This window comes from Aquarana catesbeiana, linkage group LG05, assembly GCF_042186555.1.
Source record: "Aquarana catesbeiana isolate 2022-GZ linkage group LG05, ASM4218655v1, whole genome shotgun sequence".
NCBI classification, from domain to species: domain Eukaryota; kingdom Metazoa; phylum Chordata; class Amphibia; order Anura; family Ranidae; genus Aquarana; species Aquarana catesbeiana.
In genome coordinates, this window is record NC_133328.1 from 126,880,278 (window position 1) to 126,903,150 (window position 22,873).

General features: G+C 44.7%; 1 protein-coding gene across 1 annotated transcript in view; it reads right to left on the bottom strand.

Annotated features, from left to right (window-relative positions):
* Positions 1-22,873, bottom strand: part of CPVL (carboxypeptidase vitellogenic like) — a 212,441-nt gene that overhangs the window by 182,697 nt on the left and 6,871 nt on the right. The window contains exons 2-3 of the mRNA XM_073630166.1: positions 6,827-7,032; positions 5,487-5,605 (exon numbers count right to left, since the gene is read on the bottom strand). Coding sequence (XP_073486267.1) covers positions 5,487-5,605; positions 6,827-7,016 — 309 coding nt within the window. The 5' untranslated portion in view covers positions 7,017-7,032. The remainder of the gene's footprint in view (positions 1-5,486; positions 5,606-6,826; positions 7,033-22,873) is intronic.

Below are 22,873 nucleotides of genomic sequence, written 5' to 3' on the forward strand. Positions count from 1 at the left end.
ACACTATCAAAGTAATAAATATGAACATGAATCCCCTTTGGACTAGAGCATGCTTGTAACAGGAATAGGTTAAATTTAAGGTTTGCTGCCTGCTTTCTCAATGTGTCCATCAGCATGGTGCACATTTTAAAGTGTTACTAAACCCACAACAGTAAAATCAGTCTGTATTTGCAGTAAAGCATGACTGTTACACTCACTGTGGAACCTAAGGGGTTAATCCTTTGCATTGTGAAAAAAGGCTGTTTGATCCGGTCTTCTGAGCCTCCATTTCTTCCACTGTCGCCAATCCATCTCCTGATAGTACAGAGCTTTTGGAGTCACTCTGCACCTGCTCAGTTTGGTGTGTATTGCTAGAGGGATTTTTTTTCTTGGGAAGGTGCATGTGATCAGCACAGGGCCAATCAGCACTGTGCAGACAGAGGGTCAGGGGTCCTGCAGCCTCATAGGACTGTCAGAGTAGAATGAAAACTACTCCTACAAGCTTAAACCAGACACCGATATAAGTCACAAGACTGCTCTAACTGCTGATGAGAAAAAGGTATTTAGCAGTTTATATTTACTAAAAAAAATTGCAATTCCATATTCTGTGTACTGTGGGAGATCAGATATAGTGAATGCAGGATCCTGGGTTTAGTAACACTTTAAGTGTCTTGTGGTTGCGGTGCATTGTAGACGAGTTGTGCGATTTAGCTGCATTTTAGATGTGTTGTCATAGAGCCTTATAGGTTATATACAGTATATATAAAATATGGCAAGCAGGACAATTTTCTGGTACAAATTTTTTTTTTTTTCCTCCTTCATAAAAACAAAGGGTAACCAGATAAATTCCCACGCAGGGAATATGGGCATGGAGCATAAGACAGAAGTTCACGCAAAGCTACAAAATAAAACATATTATAAAGATCTAAACTATAGACCAACACTGACCCTCGGGCCGGGTCCGGGGGTCTGTGCGTTATGCCTGAGCCGATAGACCCAAGGGCTAAGGTAGGTAAGGGGGAGCGGATCTGGAAGTCAGAGGATACTGGACATTTTTTCATGAATCATGAGGGTCGTCAAGGTATTTTTAACCTCCGGAAGTGAAACAGCCGGCTCTTTCCAGGCTCTTGCTATTGTGCGTTTAGCTACGATAAATAGGTATGTGGCTAGTTTCTGCTGGTGAGAGAAGAGGCCTGGGATCGGTCAATGGAGCAATGCAAATTTGGGGTCCTTGCAGAAAGGTACATGAAAGAGGAAATCTCCTCGCTGACCACACCCCCGGAAGCATCCATCACCACAGGATGGGTTTGACTTTGTGATGCTGGCTGGGACCCAGTACCAGCGTAGGAGAACCTTACAGGCTGCCTCCAACGTGGCTGTGTTAAAAGAGCATTTCACTATGCTGGACCAGGCTTTACTCCAGTCTGCAATGTCTACGGGGGACAGATCAAATTCCCATTTCAGTACGAGAGGGTAGTGGAGTCGCTGCCGGTGAGTGAGGAGTAGATCATGGAGACGGTGCCGCGGGCGCCTAGGCTATGCTGGCAGGTGTGTTCAAAGGCAGTCATTTGATATGGGAAGGAGTCAAGACGTCGGAGGGAAGTTATCCAGTATTGCAGCTGAATGTAATGGAACAATTCGGCTGGCGGAGCTTCGTGGGTATCTCGGATCGAGGACCATGTGGGGAAAGTGCGGGTACCAAGAAAGTGACGAACCTGTGAAAACCCATGGGCGGGCCACCACGAATAGATGTGAGGTTGTTCCGAGCCAGGTGGGACATAGGGTTATCCAGAAGAGGGAGTAGTGGCAGGAATGGGGACATGAGTTTGCCAGAATACCGTATGGAGTCCCATAGTTTCAAACTATGCGTCATGAGGGGGCTGACAGAAGGAGGTCGTAGCAGGATCATTTTCAAAAGCACATCTAGATGTGAACAAAGGCTAACAAGCTGCTCAGTGAAGCCAACTACACAACAAGCTAAAGAGTACACCATAATCAAAGATGAAAATGTTACGTTTAAACTGGCTTACTGAGCACTGAACATCTGCAGCTGGTTACCCCCCCCCCCCATAGCAAAAACCTTCTAGTTGCCATTATCTTCACATAAATGGACCTGAATCTGAGCAATTACTACCCTCCAAGTGTACTTCAGACACATACAGGAAAGTATACAGCATGGAATCATGTGAAAAGGGGCTTCAGCCCTACCCAGGTACAATAAGAGCTACAAGGGAATGCATACAGGATGATAAAAGCTGCAATTCACGCATGGACTTTTACTTTGTTCCTTGGACAGTATTAACAGGTACTAACTAAATTGCACTGCTAGCTAAAGTCAATGAATCCCCGCCCCCCCCCCCCCCCCCCCCCGTGATGATGGATGATGAGGATGAGGATTTAAAACAACTGTCAGGTTTTTATTGCCTTGTGTCCTCCTTAGGGAGTTTCACCCTCTCTTTGTCTATTCACTCGGGTGCCTCCTGGCCTTTAAGAGGTTTATGACTCTGGGAGGCAGGATGAGGCTTAAGAGCATGTGACCGCCGTGACTGGCTGTCATTTGATCTGATGACTCCCAATCTAGCTTTCGGTTAGGCACCAGTAACTGTGTAGGGAGCACACACATCGCTTTCGGTACAGCTGTATGGACAGCAATTCACACAAATACGCGGCCTCTCTGCACCAAGGATCAGGCGCTGAGAGACTGCATATTTGCATTTGGCCGGTGCCAAGGGGTTAAGAGAAATTTCCCGAAATGAACAGACGTGGGGAAGAAAAAACAAAGACAGGAATAAAATACCCCCCATTCTCTCCAAAATGGGGGAAAAAAAAAAAAAGTTTTGCCTTTAGTTCTACTTTAAGCCTTCAGAACCCAATGTTTTAAAAGGACTTGTTTGTATGTTATAAAGATTGCCCCTTGATCCTGCAAGTTTTTCATGGAATCTGACTTCCTGTTAAAGGGTGACAACGCTTTATCACTGGCTTGCAATGTAGTGGTAGCATTGTGCTCCTTCACTGAATCTACAGGCAACCGTGCAGACACACAAAGTGTTTGGTATTTCCAGTATTGTCACCCCCATGCTACAATCTATGCTGGAGCGACAGTAGCTGGCTAAACCGCATGGATATTCTCAGGGTTCACCCTAAGGAAGTCACGTGATTGGTGACAACGCGTCGGGAGGAGCCGGGTGAAGTCACTTCCGGTCGTGGCTGAAGCCGAAAGTTCAGCTATTTGCTCCTTTGTGAAATTTGGCGGAGATTGCGCTATGTGGAATATTGCAATTTTAAAGTGGATGTAAACCCGATTCATGAAATTTTACCTAGGCACATATATCTGCAGTGTTTACTTATCTCTCACACTGTCCCTTGTCATTCTGCTGTTTGGTTCCTTTATTATCAGCATGATAACTTCTGACAAGTTCTCCAGCAACAGAGATAAACCAGCCTGAAATTTGTGTTGGGGTGGGTGCTATAAATAGATTAGCGGAGAGCTTGGTGTCATCGCCCTCACTCTCTCATATTGCTCACTGGAAGTTCAACATGGTACCTCATGGCAAAGAACTCTCTGAGGATCTGAAAAAAAGAATTATTGCTCTTCATATAGATGGCCTAGGCTATAAAGATTGCCAAGACCCTGAAACTGAGCTGCAGCATGGTGGCCAAGACCATACAGCAGTTTAACAGGACAGGTTCCACTCAGAACAGGCCTCACCATGGACGACTAAAGAAGTTGATCACATGCGTCATATCCAGAGGTTGGCTTTGGGAAATAGACGTATGAATGCTGCCAGCATTGCTGTAGAGGTTGAAGGGGTGGGGGGGTGGGGGGTGGGTCAGCCTCTCAGTGCTAATACCATACGCTGCACACTGCATCAAATTGGTCTGTATGGCTGTTGCTCAAGAAGGAAGCCTCTTCTAAGATGATGCACAAGAAAGCCTGCAGACAGTTTGCTGAAGACAAGCAGACTAAGGACATGGATTACTGGAACATGTCCTGTGGTCTGACGAGACCATGATAAACTTATTTGGTTCAGATGGTGTCAAGCGTGTGTGGAGACAACCAGGTGAGGAGTACAAAGACAAGTGTGTCTTGCTTACAGTCAAGTATGGTGGTGGGAGTGTCATGTCTGGGGCTGCATGAGTGCTGCCGGCACTTGGGAGCTACAGTTCATTGAGGGAACCATGAATGCAAACATGTACTGTGACATACTGAAGCAGAGCATGATCCCCTCTCTTTCGAAGACTGGGACACAGGGCAGTATTCCAACATGAAAACAACCCCAAACACACCTCCAAGACAACCACTGCCTTGCTAAAGAAGCTGAGGGTAATGGTGATGGACTGGCCAAGTAGGTTTCCAGACCTAAACCCTATTGAGCATCTGTAGGGCATCCTCAAAACGGAAGGTAGAGAAGCGCAAGGTCTCCAACATCCACCAGCTCCGTGATGTCACCATGGAGGAGTGGAAGAGGACTCCAGTGGTAACCTGTGAAGCTCTGGTGAACTCCATGCCCAAGAGGGTTAAGGCAGTGCTGAAAAATAATGATGGCCACACAAAATATTGACACTTTGTGCCCAATTTGGACATTTTCACGTACTCACTTGTTGCCAGCGGTTTCGACATTAATGGCTGTGTGTAGCGTTATTTTGAGGGGACAGCAAATTTACACTGTTATCCAAGCTTTACACTCACTACTTTACATTGTAGCAAAGCGTCATTTCTTTATTGTGGTCACATCAAAAGATATAATAAAATATTTACAAAAATGTGAGGGGTGTACTCACTTTTGTGAGATACTGTATAGGATTTACAGCACTGGAAGTTGATTCCCCGCTATCCAACAGGATACATCACGCAAGAAACTTTGATTGCACTTATTTTTTGGATTACTTATTTAATTAAGATTGTAAGCTCCTTGAGGGCAGGGACTGATGTGAATGTACTAAGAAGATATAAAGTGCTGCGTAAATTGATGGCGCTATACAAGTACCTAAAATAAAAAAAATCACTAGTGGACTTTGAACTTCTGATTTACAGCACTGGAAAATGGTTTTACCACCCAGTAGGGTGTAATATTTGTTTTGAATATATAAATTTAAGGTTGCACTATCATCATATATCTGCAGGATTGGTTATTTGTCATTTATAGCACTGGAAATTGGTACACTACCCAGCAGGGTAATTTATTCTTTGCATACAGATTTATATTATGGGTTGTTTTTTATCCCCATTTAATGGATCACTGGTATCGAGCTTTAGGACTGAGAAGGACATTGAAAGTTATTTTATTTGAAGTTAGCGCTACACTATTATTTTAACGCTTGTAGGGACACATTGTAGTGTTGGCAGCTTCTTTATATTTCCATATCCTTTTATCACGATTTTCTATATAGTTTATAAATTGGCTAGCGCATAAGTGGTCCATCTCTTCTCTATTTTTCACATGCTTGCTTATTGTGTGCAGAATTTACATAAAATGTTAAAGCAACAGTAGAGTTTGTGGTCATACCTGAGCAGGGAAGAACCAGAAGAAGAGGTTGCTGTCATAGGTCTTGTTCACGGTGAGGTATCCTGCATAACTCTTCACATTCACACTTGGAAGGAAGCCCACAAGGCTCAGCTCACGTGCTGAAAAAAAAGGTTTATCGGAAATAAAAAAGGTAACGCTGAATAATACAGGACATAGGAACAAAAAGGGGTTAAAACGCCACTAACTGTGCTATGGATGTTCCATAAATGTTACTTTGTAAAGAAAATATAATGCAGTTGTGAAAAAAAGGAGGCTGCACGAAAATTTTAAAAGTTTTGTTAGCGAAAGGAAACCTATTTCACAGATTCTATACACGTTTGAATTTCCTAAAAGCAAATACAAACATTAGCAGCGCTTCTTGGTCAACATATTAAAAAAGTCCTTCATTCACATCCCACGAGTATAAAAGCTGTGAGCCTGTTCCCAATCTGGATTGAATAGAAAGAGATTGTTGCAATGACGACAGTTCCCATCAACACACCTTGTAACAGACCCCCCAATGGGTAACGACTCACCAGATCACAGCAAAAGCTGAGCCTTATATGAGAATATCTCTTTGTCTTGTGGTCTGTTGAATGTCAAACTCTTCATCTATATCAACTCGCCATCACAAAAGAGACACTCGCATAGCGTGATATTGTTATGATAATTTTAATCCATAAAAAGCCCTTAATGAGGGCGTGACCATGCGCTCGATCTGTACAGACATGATTGTGCCACTCAACCCAGGAACTGCCTGCTTCACTTCAACGAAAGGTTGGTGAGAGTTGTACTCACAGTCTGATGTTATTAGAGGATATTACACGCTTTCTTTGTAAGTGCAATGTATTAAGAGGGGTTTTTATGGATTAAAATGATAACAATATCACGCTATGTGAATGTCTTTCATGGTGGCGAGTTAATATAGATGAAGAGTTTGACATTCAACAGACCGCAAGACAAAAATATCATATTAGGCTTGGCTTTTGCTGTGATCTGGTGAGTCGTTACCTATTGGTGGGGTCTGTCACAAGGTGTGGCGACGAGAATGGTCATTATTGCAACAATCTCTTGCCATTCAACCCAGATTGGGAACAGGCACACAGCTTTTATACTCACGTGTGTCAATATAGGACTTATATATGTTGACCTGAATGTTGACCAATTAGCGCTGCTTATGTTTGCGTTTGCTTTTAGCAAGTTCAAACATATGTGTATAGTATATTTGTTATAGTAGCAGCTTTGGAGATATTGATACATGTGCGCTGGGAGGGATTTTTACCATTGGTTCCAATTGCGCTTTTTATTTCACAGATTGTTTATTCCCCCCTCCTTCTTACCTTCATCAGCCCTCCCGCTTTCCAGGTATGGGGTAAGAAAAAGTGGCTCCCCAGGATCCCCTCTAGTGGTGGAGGGAACTTTTACTCCATTAAACATCTGGCTGAAGGGACTCCTTGGACGCCACATATATACTTGTTCAAGACTCGCCAGGAGGGTAAAAAACCCCAAGACATTGGGCAAAAGCTTCATCCTGAGTCCAGACGATCTGCAACAAAACAAACCATGTGAACTATATACATTATCTGAGAACTCCAACTATAATTAGAACTATCATTTAAAAGGTAATGTATAGTATGTTTCCCACGAGCGTATATTTTAGGTAAATGACGCAGGTGAGGATAGCTGTGCGCATTCTGCAAGTTTAACATAACAGGTATCTCTAGATACCGGTAGTATGAAGCTACTGCCACTAAGTAGCTATTTTGCAGATTGTCCACATGTGTTCCTTAGACCTTCCAAAAAGTGAAGGTGTGAGCACTAGAGCAGTCATTCTTAAAAGGGGTTGTAAACCCTTGTGTTTTTTAACCTTAATGCAGCCTATGCATTAAGGTGAAAAAACTTGACACCGACCGGTCCCCTAGCCCCCCCCCCCCCCCCCGTTTTACTCACCTGAGCCCGTTCGTTTCCTCGGTGGAAACGCGCTCTTCCTCTCTGCCCACTGTCTCGGCTCTTGATTGGATAGATTGATAGCAGCAAAGCCATTGGCTTCCGCTGCTGTCAATCCAATCCAATAACGTGGGTGTCGGGGGGGGGGCGGGGCCGAGTCCTGCATTCTGTGTGAATGTACACAGATGCAGTACTCGGGAGCGTGCCCACATGGGTGTCCACCTTAGGAGAGCCTTCACCAACGTGGACACTCAATGCGGGGAGGAGCTACCAGCATTGCTGAGGGACCCCAAACGAGGAGGACCGGGGCCACTCTGTGCAAAATGAACTGCACAGTGGAGGCAAGTATGACATTTTAAAAAATAATAAATAAATAAATAAATAAATAAATAAAAAGTAGGGTTTACAACCCCTTTAAAGTCATTTTAAAGAAGATCCTCTTCTATTTGGGTCCCCTATAGGCAGTCTTGGTTCCTCCCCCTTGCTGATTGCCCCCATAGCAAGCCTCTTGCACTCGAGCAGGCTTGCTCCTGAGCCACGCTCCTGTGAATAGACATAGGCTTTATTTACTAAAGCTAGTGAGGGCAAAATTAGTCACCATTCTGCATAGAAACCAACCAGCTTCCAGGTTTTATTGCCAAAACTTAATTGAAGAAGCCAAGGATAGAAGATGATCGGTTTCTATGCAGAAATGTGACTAACTTTGCCCTCTCTAGCTGTAGTAAATAAACCCTTTGTCTATTCACACATAGAATGGCTCAACCCCTCTCTCTCTTTCCCTTTGGCTCACTGGATGTGTTTGAGAGCAGCAGGAGCCAATGAGGAGAGAGACCCAAGAGAGCCATTGCTCTCATGCACATCGCTGGATTGAGATAGGGCCCAGGTAAGTAGAAGGGTGAGGTGGGATGGGTAGCTGCAACCAGAAGGTTTTTTACCTTCATGCACAGAATGCACGAAGGTGAAAAACCTTCTGCCTTTAGAACCACTTTAACCTCCCTGCCAAACTCATCTAAAAGCTAACACTATGAGTCACAGACCAACGGGCAACTTAACCAAGTTAGATGATCTGTACTGGCTTCACATGCTACACTCTTGTGAATTGCAAAAAAAAAAAAAAAAAGCGCCAGCATTTTGCCCCATTCACACAAAATGATTTTACAGGAATTAAACTTGCTGACAGGTAGTCAAAAGTGCTTCTCCCTAACTGTCAGTGGTAACATACAACTAGCTGTGCATGCGTGCCACAACGCCTCCTGATCTCATGATGATGTGATATCAAGGCCCAGTCATTCAATGGCTGGAGTGACACAACCCAGAAGAAAGATCAGGGGGAAGTCAGGAGCGCCTGGGACCCATAGGGTCAGCGATACCGTAGAGCTAAAGGGCACATTATGACAGGCAAGTCTTTCATACCATGCTAGTATGCAGTACATTATGATTTAAACCTGCAGGGGGGCATTTTTTTAATGGGTTTATTACAGCTTTAAGAAGGAGGACTGGTGATATCTATAATTTTTTTTTTCCAGTTTTGCCCTCTGTGGTGCATTGATGAGATTTCCCCATGCAAAAGCTCTGAGACTGTTGATGGGGCCGCCATCTTGGATGTAATGTCAGCGGCCCCAATGGACCCAAAGCTGTTACTCAAGTGACACTCTATAGCGGGGGGTCCCCAACCCCCGGGCCTGTTTGCCACGAGGGCTTTACTGTCAGAGGTGCAGCGGCAGGCGAGCAGAGAGATTACATCTCTCAGCGTCCGCCCCGCATCACTGCTTTTCCACCCTCAGAGCCAGGTGGCTACACACACCTGCCTGCCTCTGTGCTCAATGGACCAGTGCTGTCACTAATGCAGTGACAATCCACATCTGGTGGCAGGTGGCGTGGCAAGTGACAAACTGCATCTGGTGGCAAGTGGCGTGACAAGTGACACACTCAGGGCTCACACGGATTCTGCATTATGGTGAGTTGAACTATTACATTGTAACAATATAAGTAATGCACTTAAATCATCCTGACACCATATCAACCATGGTGCTGTGATGGTTGAAGTGCTAACACCAGCCATTGCCTGCGAAAAATTGCATACCCCAGCAAGCCAAACACCCACACCCCCGCTGGGCCTATGCAAAACTTTCTTCCACGCAGTCGGTCCCTAGTGCCAAAAATGTTGGGGACCGCTGCTCTATAGTATTCCCCATCGCTCCTCCCTGACAGGTACATGAAAAAATATGTAGAAAGGTAAAGGGAGGGGTGGAGGAGCTGGGACAGTACGCGCTGTTATTAGACACTCACTCCAAGAAAAGGGACAATGACATACAAGGAGGGAGGGGGTGTACTGGGGAATTAACTCTCCTAGAGTAGTAAAATTTTCTAGTAAGTTCATATGCAGGCATACTGCCAGTGAATAAAACACAAAACCCCTGTTCTTCCCCATGTGGGTAAACACAACCCTTACACAGCATATGTCATAGTATTCCCCCCCCCCCCCCCCCCGTGTGAATGAGGCCTAAGCATGACTTAATTTTCCTGTACTTTTATCCATCATTTTTTAGGTTCAGTTTTGGCCCAGCTTCAGTTTGGCGTTTAGTACTCATTGGGACCATATGAGCCAAGACCCTTTCCCCAGCCATGTGTCTGTACTATGTTAATGAAGGAAGCCCTGAGCATCATCTGACCCAGTTACAGTACATGGTCTCCTCCTATGGAGGTCAGCAACTTCCTTCAGCTGATGTGCCGAGTGATCTTATATCAGGCCTCCTCCAAACTAACCACATGAAATCGCCATCTGTGCGAACACCAATTCTTTCACTTCTCCATACTTGGCATCCTTTAGATTTCTCAAACTTTTCAACACAGAGGAACCTTTGAAATAACTTTCTGGTCTCAGGGAACCCCTGATAAAACTACTATATCCACCACTCAAGATACATTAGTGTGATGGTCAGTGGGAAGACTGATCCTTGGTCATTGGGTCATTCTTGGTCATTGGGAAGAATTGCCCCTTTACAGATAGCGAAAAAGATCAATGGTGTCAGTGGGAACTTATCTGAGAGGCAGAAATTGCTTAAGGAACCCCTAGCAACCTCTGGAGGAACCCTAGTTGGGAAACCCTGGCCCTTTAGATCATCCTCACAAACTATGGTATTTCGCCAGAGTGAAATAATTCATAAAGCTGATATCCAGGTATGACCTGCATTACATAGTTACGTTGGTTCAGCTTGGTACAATGGAAGTCAATGGTACAATGGAAGTCTGTATATACACCATACCGAAGGGGCTGCTAGGGAAGCTGACAATCCCTGTTGTAGATGACAATGATAGCCACAACCTTCCAGTTCCTGTGTCAAGCAGCTTCCCCTCTACACACTGACCTCATGGGGTCGCTCTCTCTGCACTGCCACCATTTCCACAATGCATTTTTTTTCATAGAATTCAGGGCATTCCCTCATTGGATGAGGTGAAGATCCTAATGTCATCTCTCCTGTCCACCTTCACCCCAAATAGAGATAGATTCATCCTATTTGCCATGGCATCAATGAAAGAGAGCGCAAGTCCCTAATATTGGGTTGTCCCCAGAATAATTAATAGAAGGAAAATCTTCCAATGGGGACACTAGTTCTGGTGACAAGAAGGGATTCTCTCACACTTCCTGTTTTGCCTATGGGGCAGGATTTTAAGAGAAATCACCCAAATGGGACACAGAAAAAAAAAAAAAAAAAAAAAAAAAAAAAGGAACAGCGGGGAGTTATAAACCTTCCTTTACACGATCCAAATGGGAAAAAAAAAAAAAAAAAAAAAAGAAGTTTTGCCTTTAGTTCTACTTTAAGATAGGATTTTTGATCAGATTTCAGTTTTCACCATGTGATCTCAGAATCTAATCGATAGGACCGTATTCCTGAACAAAAGCATCTCAGTGCTGCTGATTGATGCAAGACAATCGGTAATTTTCTCTCCTGGTTGATTGACGCAGTTGGTTCACCTTTACAGTAAAAGATGTAAGGGTGAACTAACACCATACACCCCCCACCTCCTTGGTGTCCCCTGTTCTTACTTTAAGTTACTGAAATCCCTGCTCTTCTCCATCGGTGTTTCCTGCACATATCATATGAATTGATTATTTAGCACTGTCAGTGTTGATCACTGACCAATCAGAATCTATATGGTCTGTTTGGGAAGTACTGACGGAGAAGAAGGAGAAAAGAGGAAATTCAATTCCTCAAACTACTGGACCAGCTGTGTGAGCACTGACAGCTCAGCATTCCCACAGGCAAGTACAAGGGGAACCCAAGGAGGTAGGGATGGTGTATGGCAGGGGTTCCCAACCGCTGGCCCATCTCCTGCTCTGGAATGGTGGGTCAGGAAACCCAGATTGCAGGTTCCCGACTCACCATCCCCAAGCATCAGTGTGAAGAACGAAGCTGGCACTAGAGGAAGCAGAGCCAATGCTTCCTGTATAGCGCTGGCTCCTGTCACAGGCAGAGTGATACCAAAATGTACTCCACCTGTGACACAAGCCAGCGTGATACAGGAAGCATTGGCTCTCTCTACTGCAGCCGCATGCTTCCTCCAGCGCTGGCTCCTGTCACACGGATGATCAGAGATGGCGGGTCGGGAACCCATGATCTGGGACAGCAGCCACCAGGAATACATGCCAGCAGTAAAGGCCGGCAGTACCCGCCAGCAGTAACTGCCCTGGAGGACAGCCAGCAGCTGCCAATCTGTCCAATGAGAAAAGAGACAGCGGCAGGAGTCGCTGCGCTTGTGCACATCGCTGGATGGGATTGGTCTCAGGTAAGAAAAAAAGGGGGGCTGGGGGGGGGGGGGGGGAGCTGCAGCACAGAAGGTTTCTCACCTTAAGGTGAAAAACCTTGAGGCTTTAGAACCACTTTAACTTCACATTGACACACACTGTAGATCACAACTGTGGTGCGTTTTGAGCGCGGTGCTGAAAAGGGGCACAGAACATGGGTTTCCCATACCGCGTTCTGTTGTGCATGGGTGCTAAATCAAATCCAATCTAAAGTGAGTCTAGATTGATTGGAAGGGAAGTTATAGCTGTTGGATTGATAAGTCATTTTGATCTACTGTACATCAATCAGATAATAAATGTGGTGGCTGAATTGGTTTCTTTTTTTAGTCTTATTTTCACCTGGTGAACCGCTTCCAATAAGATTTGACATATAGCAAGGAAGCATTATGTCATCTCCTAAACACCTGTTTTAATCCCCAACAGCCCACAGCACCTAGCCGCAAGGTCTTCTACTAAATGGGTTGCAATCGGAAGGCAATAATGCCCGTTTAATGTGAGGGGGGTTTCATTATTTTTTCTGTATACACCCGCATGGCTGCCTTTGCTACTACAAGTTTAAACAAAGCCTCAAAGTCTCTTTTTTTTTCTTTACCAGACCAAGCTGTCCAGTAGTGATGAGTTCAGTTGTATTCAGACACGAGTCCAAACCTGCCAGAGCTATCCTCTCATCCCATATCCTCATAACATTTTTAGTTAACCTTAATGTATTAACCACCAAGTGCTCTATGTTGTGGAGGTGTCCAAATATTTTTCCCTAAATTTGTGTCCGCCATAATATTTTCTATTTTAACCCATCTTTTCTCACTCCTTCCCTTAGTCCATTCCACCAAACGAGTCAAGACCACAGCTTCTTAATATTTTTTTAAATCTGGTACACTTAAACCCCCATTATCTTTCCCTCTCCGTAGAATTGATAAGGAGATCCTGGGTTTTTTATTCTGCCAGATCAATTTTGATACTAAGCTTTTGAGCACCCTAAAATATTCTGGGGGTACATAGATAGGTAGCATCTGAAATTTATATAATATTTTGGGTAATATAATCAATTTTAACGCATTGATCCGTCCAATCCAGGACAGGGGTCGTAATGCTATTCTCTTTACCTCTGCTTTTACTTCATTTAACAAGGGAATATAATTAGCCTGGTAGGTTTCCCCCAATGACTCTGTAAGTTTTATCCAAAGTATTTTATTCCCTTCTTCCTCCAGGGAAACTGAAATTCCTGTTGAAGGCTATATTCTTCTTTTAAACTTATATTTAATATCTCTGATTTATTTAGATTAATCTTGAAGTTTGATAGCTCTCCATACTCCTTTAGAACCTTTAATAGATTTGGTAGCGAGATACGAGGTCTGGAGATAAAGAACAGCACATCATCGGCAAATGCTGCCAACTTATGCGTCTCCTCTCCTATCTCCACCCCCCCCCCCCCCCCCCACATCAACATTACCCCTTACTGTCGACAAGAGTGGTTCCAGCGCCAGCACGAACAACAGCGGGGACAGGGGACATCCCTGTCTGGTACCATTGTACATCCTAAAGGGGGCTGACAACGTTCCGTTTATCCTTATGGACGCCGTAGGGCTCTTATACAGTGCCTGTATCCACTCCCTCATCCTTGGACCTATCCCCATACCCTCCAAAACTCCTATCATGAACCCCCAGTCTACCCGATCGAACGCTTTTTCAGCGTCAATCGAAAGGAGCAGACTGGGGGTTCTCCCCTCCTTTATTTTCTGAATTAGCAGGAGGGTTCTAACCCTGTTGTCCTTACCCTCCCTTCCTGGAACAAAGCTCCCCTGATCAGGGTGTACCAATTCCGACATCAGATCTCTCATCCTTAAAGCCAACACCTTTGCAAACACTTTTGTGTCAGTGTTCAGCAACGATATCGGCCTATAGCTTGAACACAATATGGAGTCTTTAGCTTCTTTCCGAATAGTAGATATAGTGGCCATTGAAGCTTCCTTGCACAGATCAAACCTCTCTCCTAACCCATTGAAGTAGGAACAAAGCCTCGGAGATAAAATTTCCCTACATTTTTTAAAGGTACTCCATCGTGAAACCATCAGGCCCTGGACTTTTCCCTTTAGGTGACTCTTTAGGAACCTTATTTATCTCTGCTGTAGTAATTGGCCTCTCCAATGTTAATGCAACTTCCTCTGATATTCTGGGGAGATTAGCATTTTGAACATAGTTTTTAATTTTGTCTTTTTTCTGGGCCTCCTGTTTTGCTTGTTCCCCCTTTTGACTAACCGAATATAAGTGCTCATAAAAATCTCAGAACACCTCTGCAATATCTTTTGAATTATGCACCATTTCCCCTTTTTTATTTTGTATTTTCTCTACAAAATGTATTGATCTTTTTTTCCTCAATATCCTGGTTAAGGTTTAACTATTCTTATTCCCCCCACATATATCTATCTTTTGCTACTCTGCTGAAGGTTCCCCTCATTTCCAGATCCAAAAGGTCCTTTAGTTCCTCTCTTTTAAGTACCAGTTCATTTTGTAATCCCCTGTCATACCTTTCCTTATAGTTCTTTTTTTGACCCTGTTCTAATATAAATATTTCCTCAAGTTCCTCCCTCTTCTTACTTTATTTATTTATTTATTTCAGGTACTTATATAGCGCCGTCAATTTACGCAGCGCTTTACATATACATTGTACATTCACATCAGTCCCTACCCTCAAGGAGCTTACAATCTAAGGTCCCTAACTCACATTCATAAACTAGGGACAATTTAGACAGGATCCAATTAACCTACCAGCATGTCTTTGGAGTGTGGGAGGAAACCGGAGTACCCGGAGGAAACCCACGCAGGCACAGGGAGAACATGCAAACTCCAAGCAGGTAGTGTCGTGCTCTCTCCTTCTTTCTTCTTGCCCCCATTGATATAAATATCCCTCTAATATAGGCTTTGTGGGCCTCCCACAAGGAATTCTCTGCGATCTCATCTGTCTCACTGGCAATGAAGAATTGTTCCAATTCCCTTTTCAAGATCTCTTCCCCTTGTTTATCTAGGAGGTTCTTATTAAGTTTCCATGTATATGGTTGCCTTTGTACCTCAGGGATTCTAATTGTCATGGAAACAGGGGCATGATCTGATAATGAGGTTATCTCTATATTCGTTGACGCCACTAGGTCCAGCATCCTATGTTCAGTTAACCAGTAATCTATCCTCGTGTATGTGCAATGCACAGGAGAGAAAAACGTGAAATCTAATGTTTTTGCATGTTGTATCCTCCACACATCCACCAACTGACAGTGATGCAAGTGAGTTTTTATTGCTTTTAATTGAGTTTTTTTTATACCCTGTGCATGGGATGTACTATCCAGAGCCGGATTCATACAGAAATTCAAGTCACCTCCAATTATTACCCTTCCTTTTTGAAATTCCCCTAGTTTTCTCAGGGTTTCCCCCAAGAACTTTGTGAGGCTATTATTTGCACAATAAATGTTTACCAAAGTACACTCCATTCCCCATAGTTTCCCTTTAAGAAAGAGAAACCTTCCCTCCTGGTCACATAGTATATCCACCAAGGAAAACCGCAACCCTCTGTCTATCCCGATCGCTACCCCCTTTGATTTATTTGACAACGAGTCTCCCTAGTACCACACTGGGTACCGTGGGGGAGTACAGTTTTACTTTAGTTTCATGTGACAGGTGGGTCTCCTGAAGAAAAAACACCCCTGCTCCGTAGTGCTCAATTTCTTTCAGAATTCGGTGCCTCTTAGCAGGTGTGTTTAACCCCCGAACGTTAAACATCAAGAAATTTACAGTTGTCATATTAGATCAAAGGGGACCCCCTCTTTCCTGAGGGTAAATCCTGTCCCATGTTTTGGGGTCTAATTTTACTTGGTCTAGGCAGTAACTGGGGGGGGGGGGGCGCACAGCAAAGGCATAGGTCCCCCCTGAACCTCAAGCCCCCCCCCCCTTCTCCCTTGACTTTATTTACCTTTACAAAACCTTTTTCCCTCCCTCCCCAAGCCCCAGATCTCGTATAGTTCCTTATTTTATCTTTAGATTTGTTTCACATGGCTCCACTACGCTCTCTGCCACGATCCTTCTTCCACTGTCGTTCTTCCCCTTTCTTGCCCTTTAGCACAGTCTGGAACATCTAATTTTTTGCAAAAGTCATGCATCTCTTCCAAAAACTTTAATCTAAAAGCCCTACCTTCCTTCTGGACTATTAGCGATGCGGGGAACCCCCAGCTATATTTGATATTAGTCCCTCTCAATTGTTCCAATAGGGGTTTTCTCCAAGCCAAGGTTCCTGCCAACAAGTCAGTGAAAACTTGGAGGTCCGCTCCTCCATATTGTATTGGGGACATTCCTCTTAACTTACGCCATATTTTAGCTTTATCTTCATACTGATGGATTTTGACAATTACATCTCGAGGTACATCCTCCTTCACACCCAGGGGTTTTCTCTCCCTATGAACCAGATCGATCTTTATTTCATCTCCTTCCCCCCCCTACCTATGACTGGATTAAATATTTTTTTCATTATTTTCTATAGATCTTCTCCATTATTTTCTGGTATTGCTCTAATCCTTAGGTTTTGATGCCCGTTTTGATTTTCTTGGTCTTCCAACTTATATAGGATGTCATTATGGTCAGTTTGTAGTTTTCTTACTTGCATTTTTAAATCCAAAATTTCTTGAGCTTGTTTTTCTGACTCTTTCTCTACTTCTTCTACTCTCTTCAGCAAGAAGCCCATATCCCCCCCTTACATTAGAAATCTCACTTTTTATCAAATCTTTTAATTTAGCAAACATTTCCACCATTTCCATTTTAGTCGGCATTTGTACTATACTTCTCTGTTCTTCCATACTGCTTAAATCTAGTTCCCTTTCCATTTCAATATCTTCCCTGGTTTTATCTCCTTGGTCCCTTTTTTGTTTAGCCGACTCTTTTTTTCTCTTTCGCCCCCTGAGCTATCCTGCCGGGAAGATGTCAAAGCAAAACAGCCAGTCATGGTTGGCGGAGGCATTTCTACCGCACAAATTCAAGGGGCCAACATGCCAGCGTTCATCCCTGCTGTCCAGAAAAGGTAGCAGTTAGGAGGGATGAAACAAAGCATTTACCACTGACAGACGTGCTTACAATGATCAGCCTTTATTTATGCAAGACCTTCATATCAAAAAGGAAAAACACTATTCTGAAAACTTCTTAAAAAGTGTTAGCTGGAGTTCATACTGGTGCATTAAAAAAAATGTGGTATGAGCTTTGGAAAAACGCATATCGCCTTTTTTTTAAAGGAGTTTTTAACGTATCTGTACACACTGTGGTGCATTTGTAATGCGTTCCCACCAAATTTACAATGGAAGGTGCATCTTTGGCGTGTTTTTGAGAAAAGGGCACCAAAGATGCAGAATGCAGGACTATTAAAAAGGCAGTACACCCCCAGCATAATGATGTGAACACTAACATAGGATTTAAAGGGGACTATTTTTTATGTGCTTTTGTTGCGCTGGAAAGGTGTCCAAAGCCTCATACACACGATCAGATTTTCGGACGACCGTTCATTTTTTGGTGCATGCTAGTCTCATGTCGAAAGTGAAGAGGTTTCTCACCATACGAAAATTCTCATACGACAGAATACAACTTCAGAAGTGATGTCATATGTTGACAAGTTTTGTATGTATTCTTTTTCGCACAAAAATCAGACGTTGAGGTCGCGTACGACAAGAATTTTATAGTCTGCAAAACGGAATCGGTTGTCGAAAGCACCATACTAACGATCCAAAAATCAGCAGATTGTTCATCGGATGAAATTTTACTTCCGATTTTCATATTGTGTGTACGGGCCTTTAATGCAGCAAAAGCGCACCAGTGTGAACAGTGCCTTCAATTTTAATTTGTTAGCTACCTATCTAAAGTCCATTCAAATCCGCTAGTTCATCCAAAGCTTAAGACACACTATGAGAAAATTGGACAAAGGATCGTCCTATTTTCTACAAAAGGTGTGTATTGTGATGTAACCCGAGAATGAGATAAAAAAACAAACAAGTGGCCACTGCCCCACCTATAACTGGTCTTTGCAGCAAGGAGCACTGGAAGGGTGATGTATGTCAAACAAATACAAAAATCTTTTTGTACGTCGCCCTTCCAGTGCTCCTTGCTGCAAAGACCAGTTATAGGTGGGGGGCAGTGGCCACTTTGTTTTTTGATTATATTGGTCAGGCAATGCACTGACATCTTTGCTGCCATAGTGCTATGTGCTGGGTGTGCTGGGTGTTCTGTGTGCCCCTGTACCTTTAAAAGGAGGGCTTGGCTCCTTCCAGGTCCACCTGCCTTCTGTCTATCCATTAAAATGTATGTGCTCTCACGGTGGAGACAGGGACGGATTTGCCACAAGGCCACCGAGGCCAGGCCTTGGGGCGGCAGTGGTGCAGGGGCGGAGCCGCTCCTGCGGAAACTTTGCGCCCCCCCCCTTTCGGGCTGCCCGTTAAAGTCGATTAAGGGCACCGGTGCCCTTAGAAAAGATGGACGTGAGCTGCCCACTACTGCGCAGGCCGGGCTCCAGAAAGTTCATATGCGCTCGGTGGGCGGCGCATGCGCAGTAGCGTGATTGCGCCGCCCGGCGCCATTTTTGAAAGGATCGAGACGTAATGTCAGCAGTGTGGCGGCGGGGGAGAGAGATGACATCTCTCATTGCACGCACCGCTGTTCCGCCCTCCATCTGGTGGAAGCCAGGCAGCGTAGCAAGTGACATCAACATCTGGTAGCAGCCAGGCAGCGTGGCAAGTGACCTCTCCATCTGGTGGCAGGCAGCGTGGCAAGTGACATCTCCATCTGGTGGCAGGCAGCGTGGCAAGTGACATCTCCATCTGGTGGCAGGCAGCGTGGCAAGTGACATCTCCATCTGGTGGCAGGCAGCGTGGCAAGTGACATCTCCATCTGGTGGCAGGCAGCCTGGCAAGTGACATCTCCATCTGGTGGCAGGCAGCCTGGCAAGTGACATCTCCATCTGGTGGCAGGCAGCCTGGCAAGTGACATCCCCATCTGGTGGCAGGCAGCCTGGCAAGTGACATCCCCATCTGGTGGCAGCGGGGCAAGTGACATCCCCATCTGGTGGCAGTCAGCGGGGCAAGTGACAAGCGATACGCTCAGGGCTCCCAATGATTCTGCATTATGGTGAGTTGAACTATTTCATTTCACATTACAATGTAATGATTAGAGAAATGGCCTCTCTACAGTAAAATATAAAAGGTAGCAAAAGTGCATATGTACCATCATTCTTTGGTCGCCTGACTGGGGATCAGGCTTCCAACCTCTTTTTGATATTGATTTCTGGATGATGGTACATATGCACTTTTGCTACCTTTATATTTTACTGTAGAGAGGCCATTTCTCTAATCGTATACATTGGGTGGATAACACACCCGTCCTTATGTCGAGTGGGACACTTGGGTAGGCTGTCTTAGTGGAAGGGCTACTAATGCCCTCCACCCTGCGGACCCCATCTGTCCCACCCTTCATTTTTAATCAACCCCCACTGACACACAATTTTGTGTTTTTTTGGGGGGGCCTCTAGTATATGCAATTTTACCCCTCTATACTACATTATGGCTAATTTTCAGCCCCGATGCAACCCTCCGAGACAGATGCCCACTAGGTCGGCCAGACACTTTTACCCTGGCTACCCGCCTTCTATTCACATGTTTTTACCCAATCATGTGGCATTGTCCTTGGCCCTCCTTAACTTATATGCATATCATGCAATTAGGTGTTATGGGTTTATGTCTCGGTGGGGCCATTGCACCAGTTTCTAGGGTATTACCATCCCTAGTTCACCCTAATAAAGCCTTTCAGTTTTTTCTATTATGTATCTACCCTCTATTATGTTTGATCAACCCTTATATTGTTGTTTTCATATTTGATTTCATTGGGACCTCTGCTTCCCCAGTCCTGGTCCTGGCTTGAGCGCCGGCGCGGGCCCCTCCCCCTGTGTTCTCCCGCGGCGGCCTGGTGAGGTCCCTGGTGGAGGGATCGGTCTCTGACACGGGACCGCCCCCTCCTCTTGCTCCGGCCTTGGCTGGGACTACGTTCCCGTGGCCATGCGGCCGGTGCGCATGCGTGCGCGATCTCTTCGCGCGCGCGCGCTGTGTGGAACCTCTGACCCTGTGACATCATGCGCCGGCGTCCCACCGACGCGCGGCGTAGCGTCGCAGGGTTGGGAGCTATTTATAGCAGGCTATGCCTGTTAGCCCGACGGTTAGGTCTGCTGCCCCTGGGTGCCTATACCTCAGCCAGCCTAGTGCAAGTTTATGGTAAGTACCTATCCACCCTTTTATCTAAGTCCCATATCCCTGGGCACTAGCACCGTTTATCTCTAAACTACTGTATTCTCCCTTGCAGTTGTCCTAGGCTTAGGTGAACATGCCTTGGTTTGTGTTCGCCCATCGCTTGCAGTCCTTCTTATTACCCTCCCTCCTACCTTATTATGGAACCAGTCCCTGGCAGGGTTCCCCCTTCGGGAGCCCTTCTATGCTTACACTAGTACCAGGTACCGTTCGGCCCCTTTTCACCTATATGTTCACATTGTTCTAATCCCCTCCTTAACTTTCCCCTCCCCCCTCTAACCCTTTCTCCCCCCCCTCTCTCTCCCCCCCTTCCTTTCCCCCCCTTTCCCCTCTTCCACCGGTTCCTCCTCCGCTTCCCCCCTTCCTCCCCCCCCCCCCCCCGTTTCCCTTCCAATCCCTCACAACCCTTCCTCCCCACTCCCCAATCATCCCCCCCTCTCCACCCCTTATTTCCCCTCCCTCCCTCTGCCCCATCTCCTCACTTGTTCACCCTCTCACCCACACCATACAACACCTCTATGCCCTGTTCATCATCACCTCTTCCTATTTGTTTGGTCACCTTTCGTAATCTTTTATTCTCTACCTAATGCGACTTTATTTTTTGGCATCTCACATTATCCACCCATCACCCCCCCTTATCATCACTTTTTCTCCATACTCACTAATTCATGTTTCACTTCTTCTTGTATGTGGCAATCTAGGTTACCTCAATCCCAATATACATTTTATCCTTACTATCCCGTTATTTCGTCAGCTCCCCCAGGTCGCCGTGGGAGATCATTTGTTGGTGGTGGGGCCTTGCGCCTGGGGTCTGCTGGGACCTGGGTAAGCAGATTCGTCCCCCCCCCCCCTATTTTCATTACCTATTTGTAAATTTTGATGCTGGAACATAAAAATTGTACTGATCATGTATTTTTGCAAACCTCATTGTATTTTTTAATCGTCAGGTTCAGACTGTTTAGTCAGAATAACTCATCTCCAGATTCCCTCCTGATGAAGCGGATTGTGTCCGCGAAACTAGTCGAGGAATATGATATCTGAGATTTTGTGCTGTACTGTATACTATTGAATCCATTGGTGATATGCCTGTACTTTTATTAAGTGTTATTGTATTATCATGTTTTGTCCGTTGCATCAATAAATGAATTATTATTTTTATTACTGCCGTTACTTGCTCTATATAGTTACCCTTAATCACTGTACCGTAATAGTCCAATATGCCCCATTCTTTGGTCGCCTGACTGGGGATCAGGCTTCCAACCTCTTTTTGATACAATGTAATGATATAAGTAATGTGTTTCAATCATCTTGACACCATACCAACCATGGTGCCGGGGATGATTGAAGCACTAACACCAGCCATTGCCCTGAAAAATTGCCCGCCGAAAATCCTTACCACTCGCGCGATTACCCTGAAGTATTTTCAGTCTGTACAATTAAAGCCGGCTATTTTTAGTGTTCTCATGTGTGGAGATATGTTTTTAATGGATCTATTGTAGCAGTCATCGATAAAGGATGAAAATGGTGGTGTGTGTGTGTGTGTGTGTATGTGTGTAAGGGGGGGGCGGCAATGAAGGACCCGGCCTTGGGGCGGCAAAGGGAGTAAATCCGGGCCTGGGTGGAGACTCACTTAAGAGTTATGAACTACAGATACTAAGGTGCCTTGACGTGGCCTGTAGCTTACGCATGTATATGCAAATGTGTGCAGACCATTCGTTTGATCAGTTCAGTCACTTTTTTCCATTTTTTTTCCATCTGCCAGCTAGAGTCCTTAACCACTTCAGCCCCGGAAGATTTTACCCCCTTAATGACCAGAGCATTTTTTGCGATACGGCTATGCGTTGCTTTAATTGACAATTGCGCGGTCATGCAACCATACAAATACAACCCATACAAAATTCATCCTCCCCCCCCCCAAATAGAGCTTTCTTTTGGTGGTATTTGATCACCTCTGCTATAATACATATCCCCAAAAAATATCTAATAAAAAAACGAATTTCTCTTTCACAGTTTAGGCTATGTATTCTACATATTTTTGGTTAAAAAAAATAAATAAAAGTGTATATTGATTGATTTGCACAAAAAAGTTATAGCGTCTACAAAATATGGGATAGATTTATTGCATTTTTATTATTAATTTTTATTTAATTAGTAATGGCAGTGATCTGCGATTTTTATCGGGACTGCGACATTGCGGTGGACAGATCGGACACTTTTGACACTATTTTGGGCCCACTGACATTTATACAGTGGGAACGGAAAGTATTCAGACCCCCTTAAATTTTTCACTCTGTTATATTGCAGACATTTGCTAAAATCAT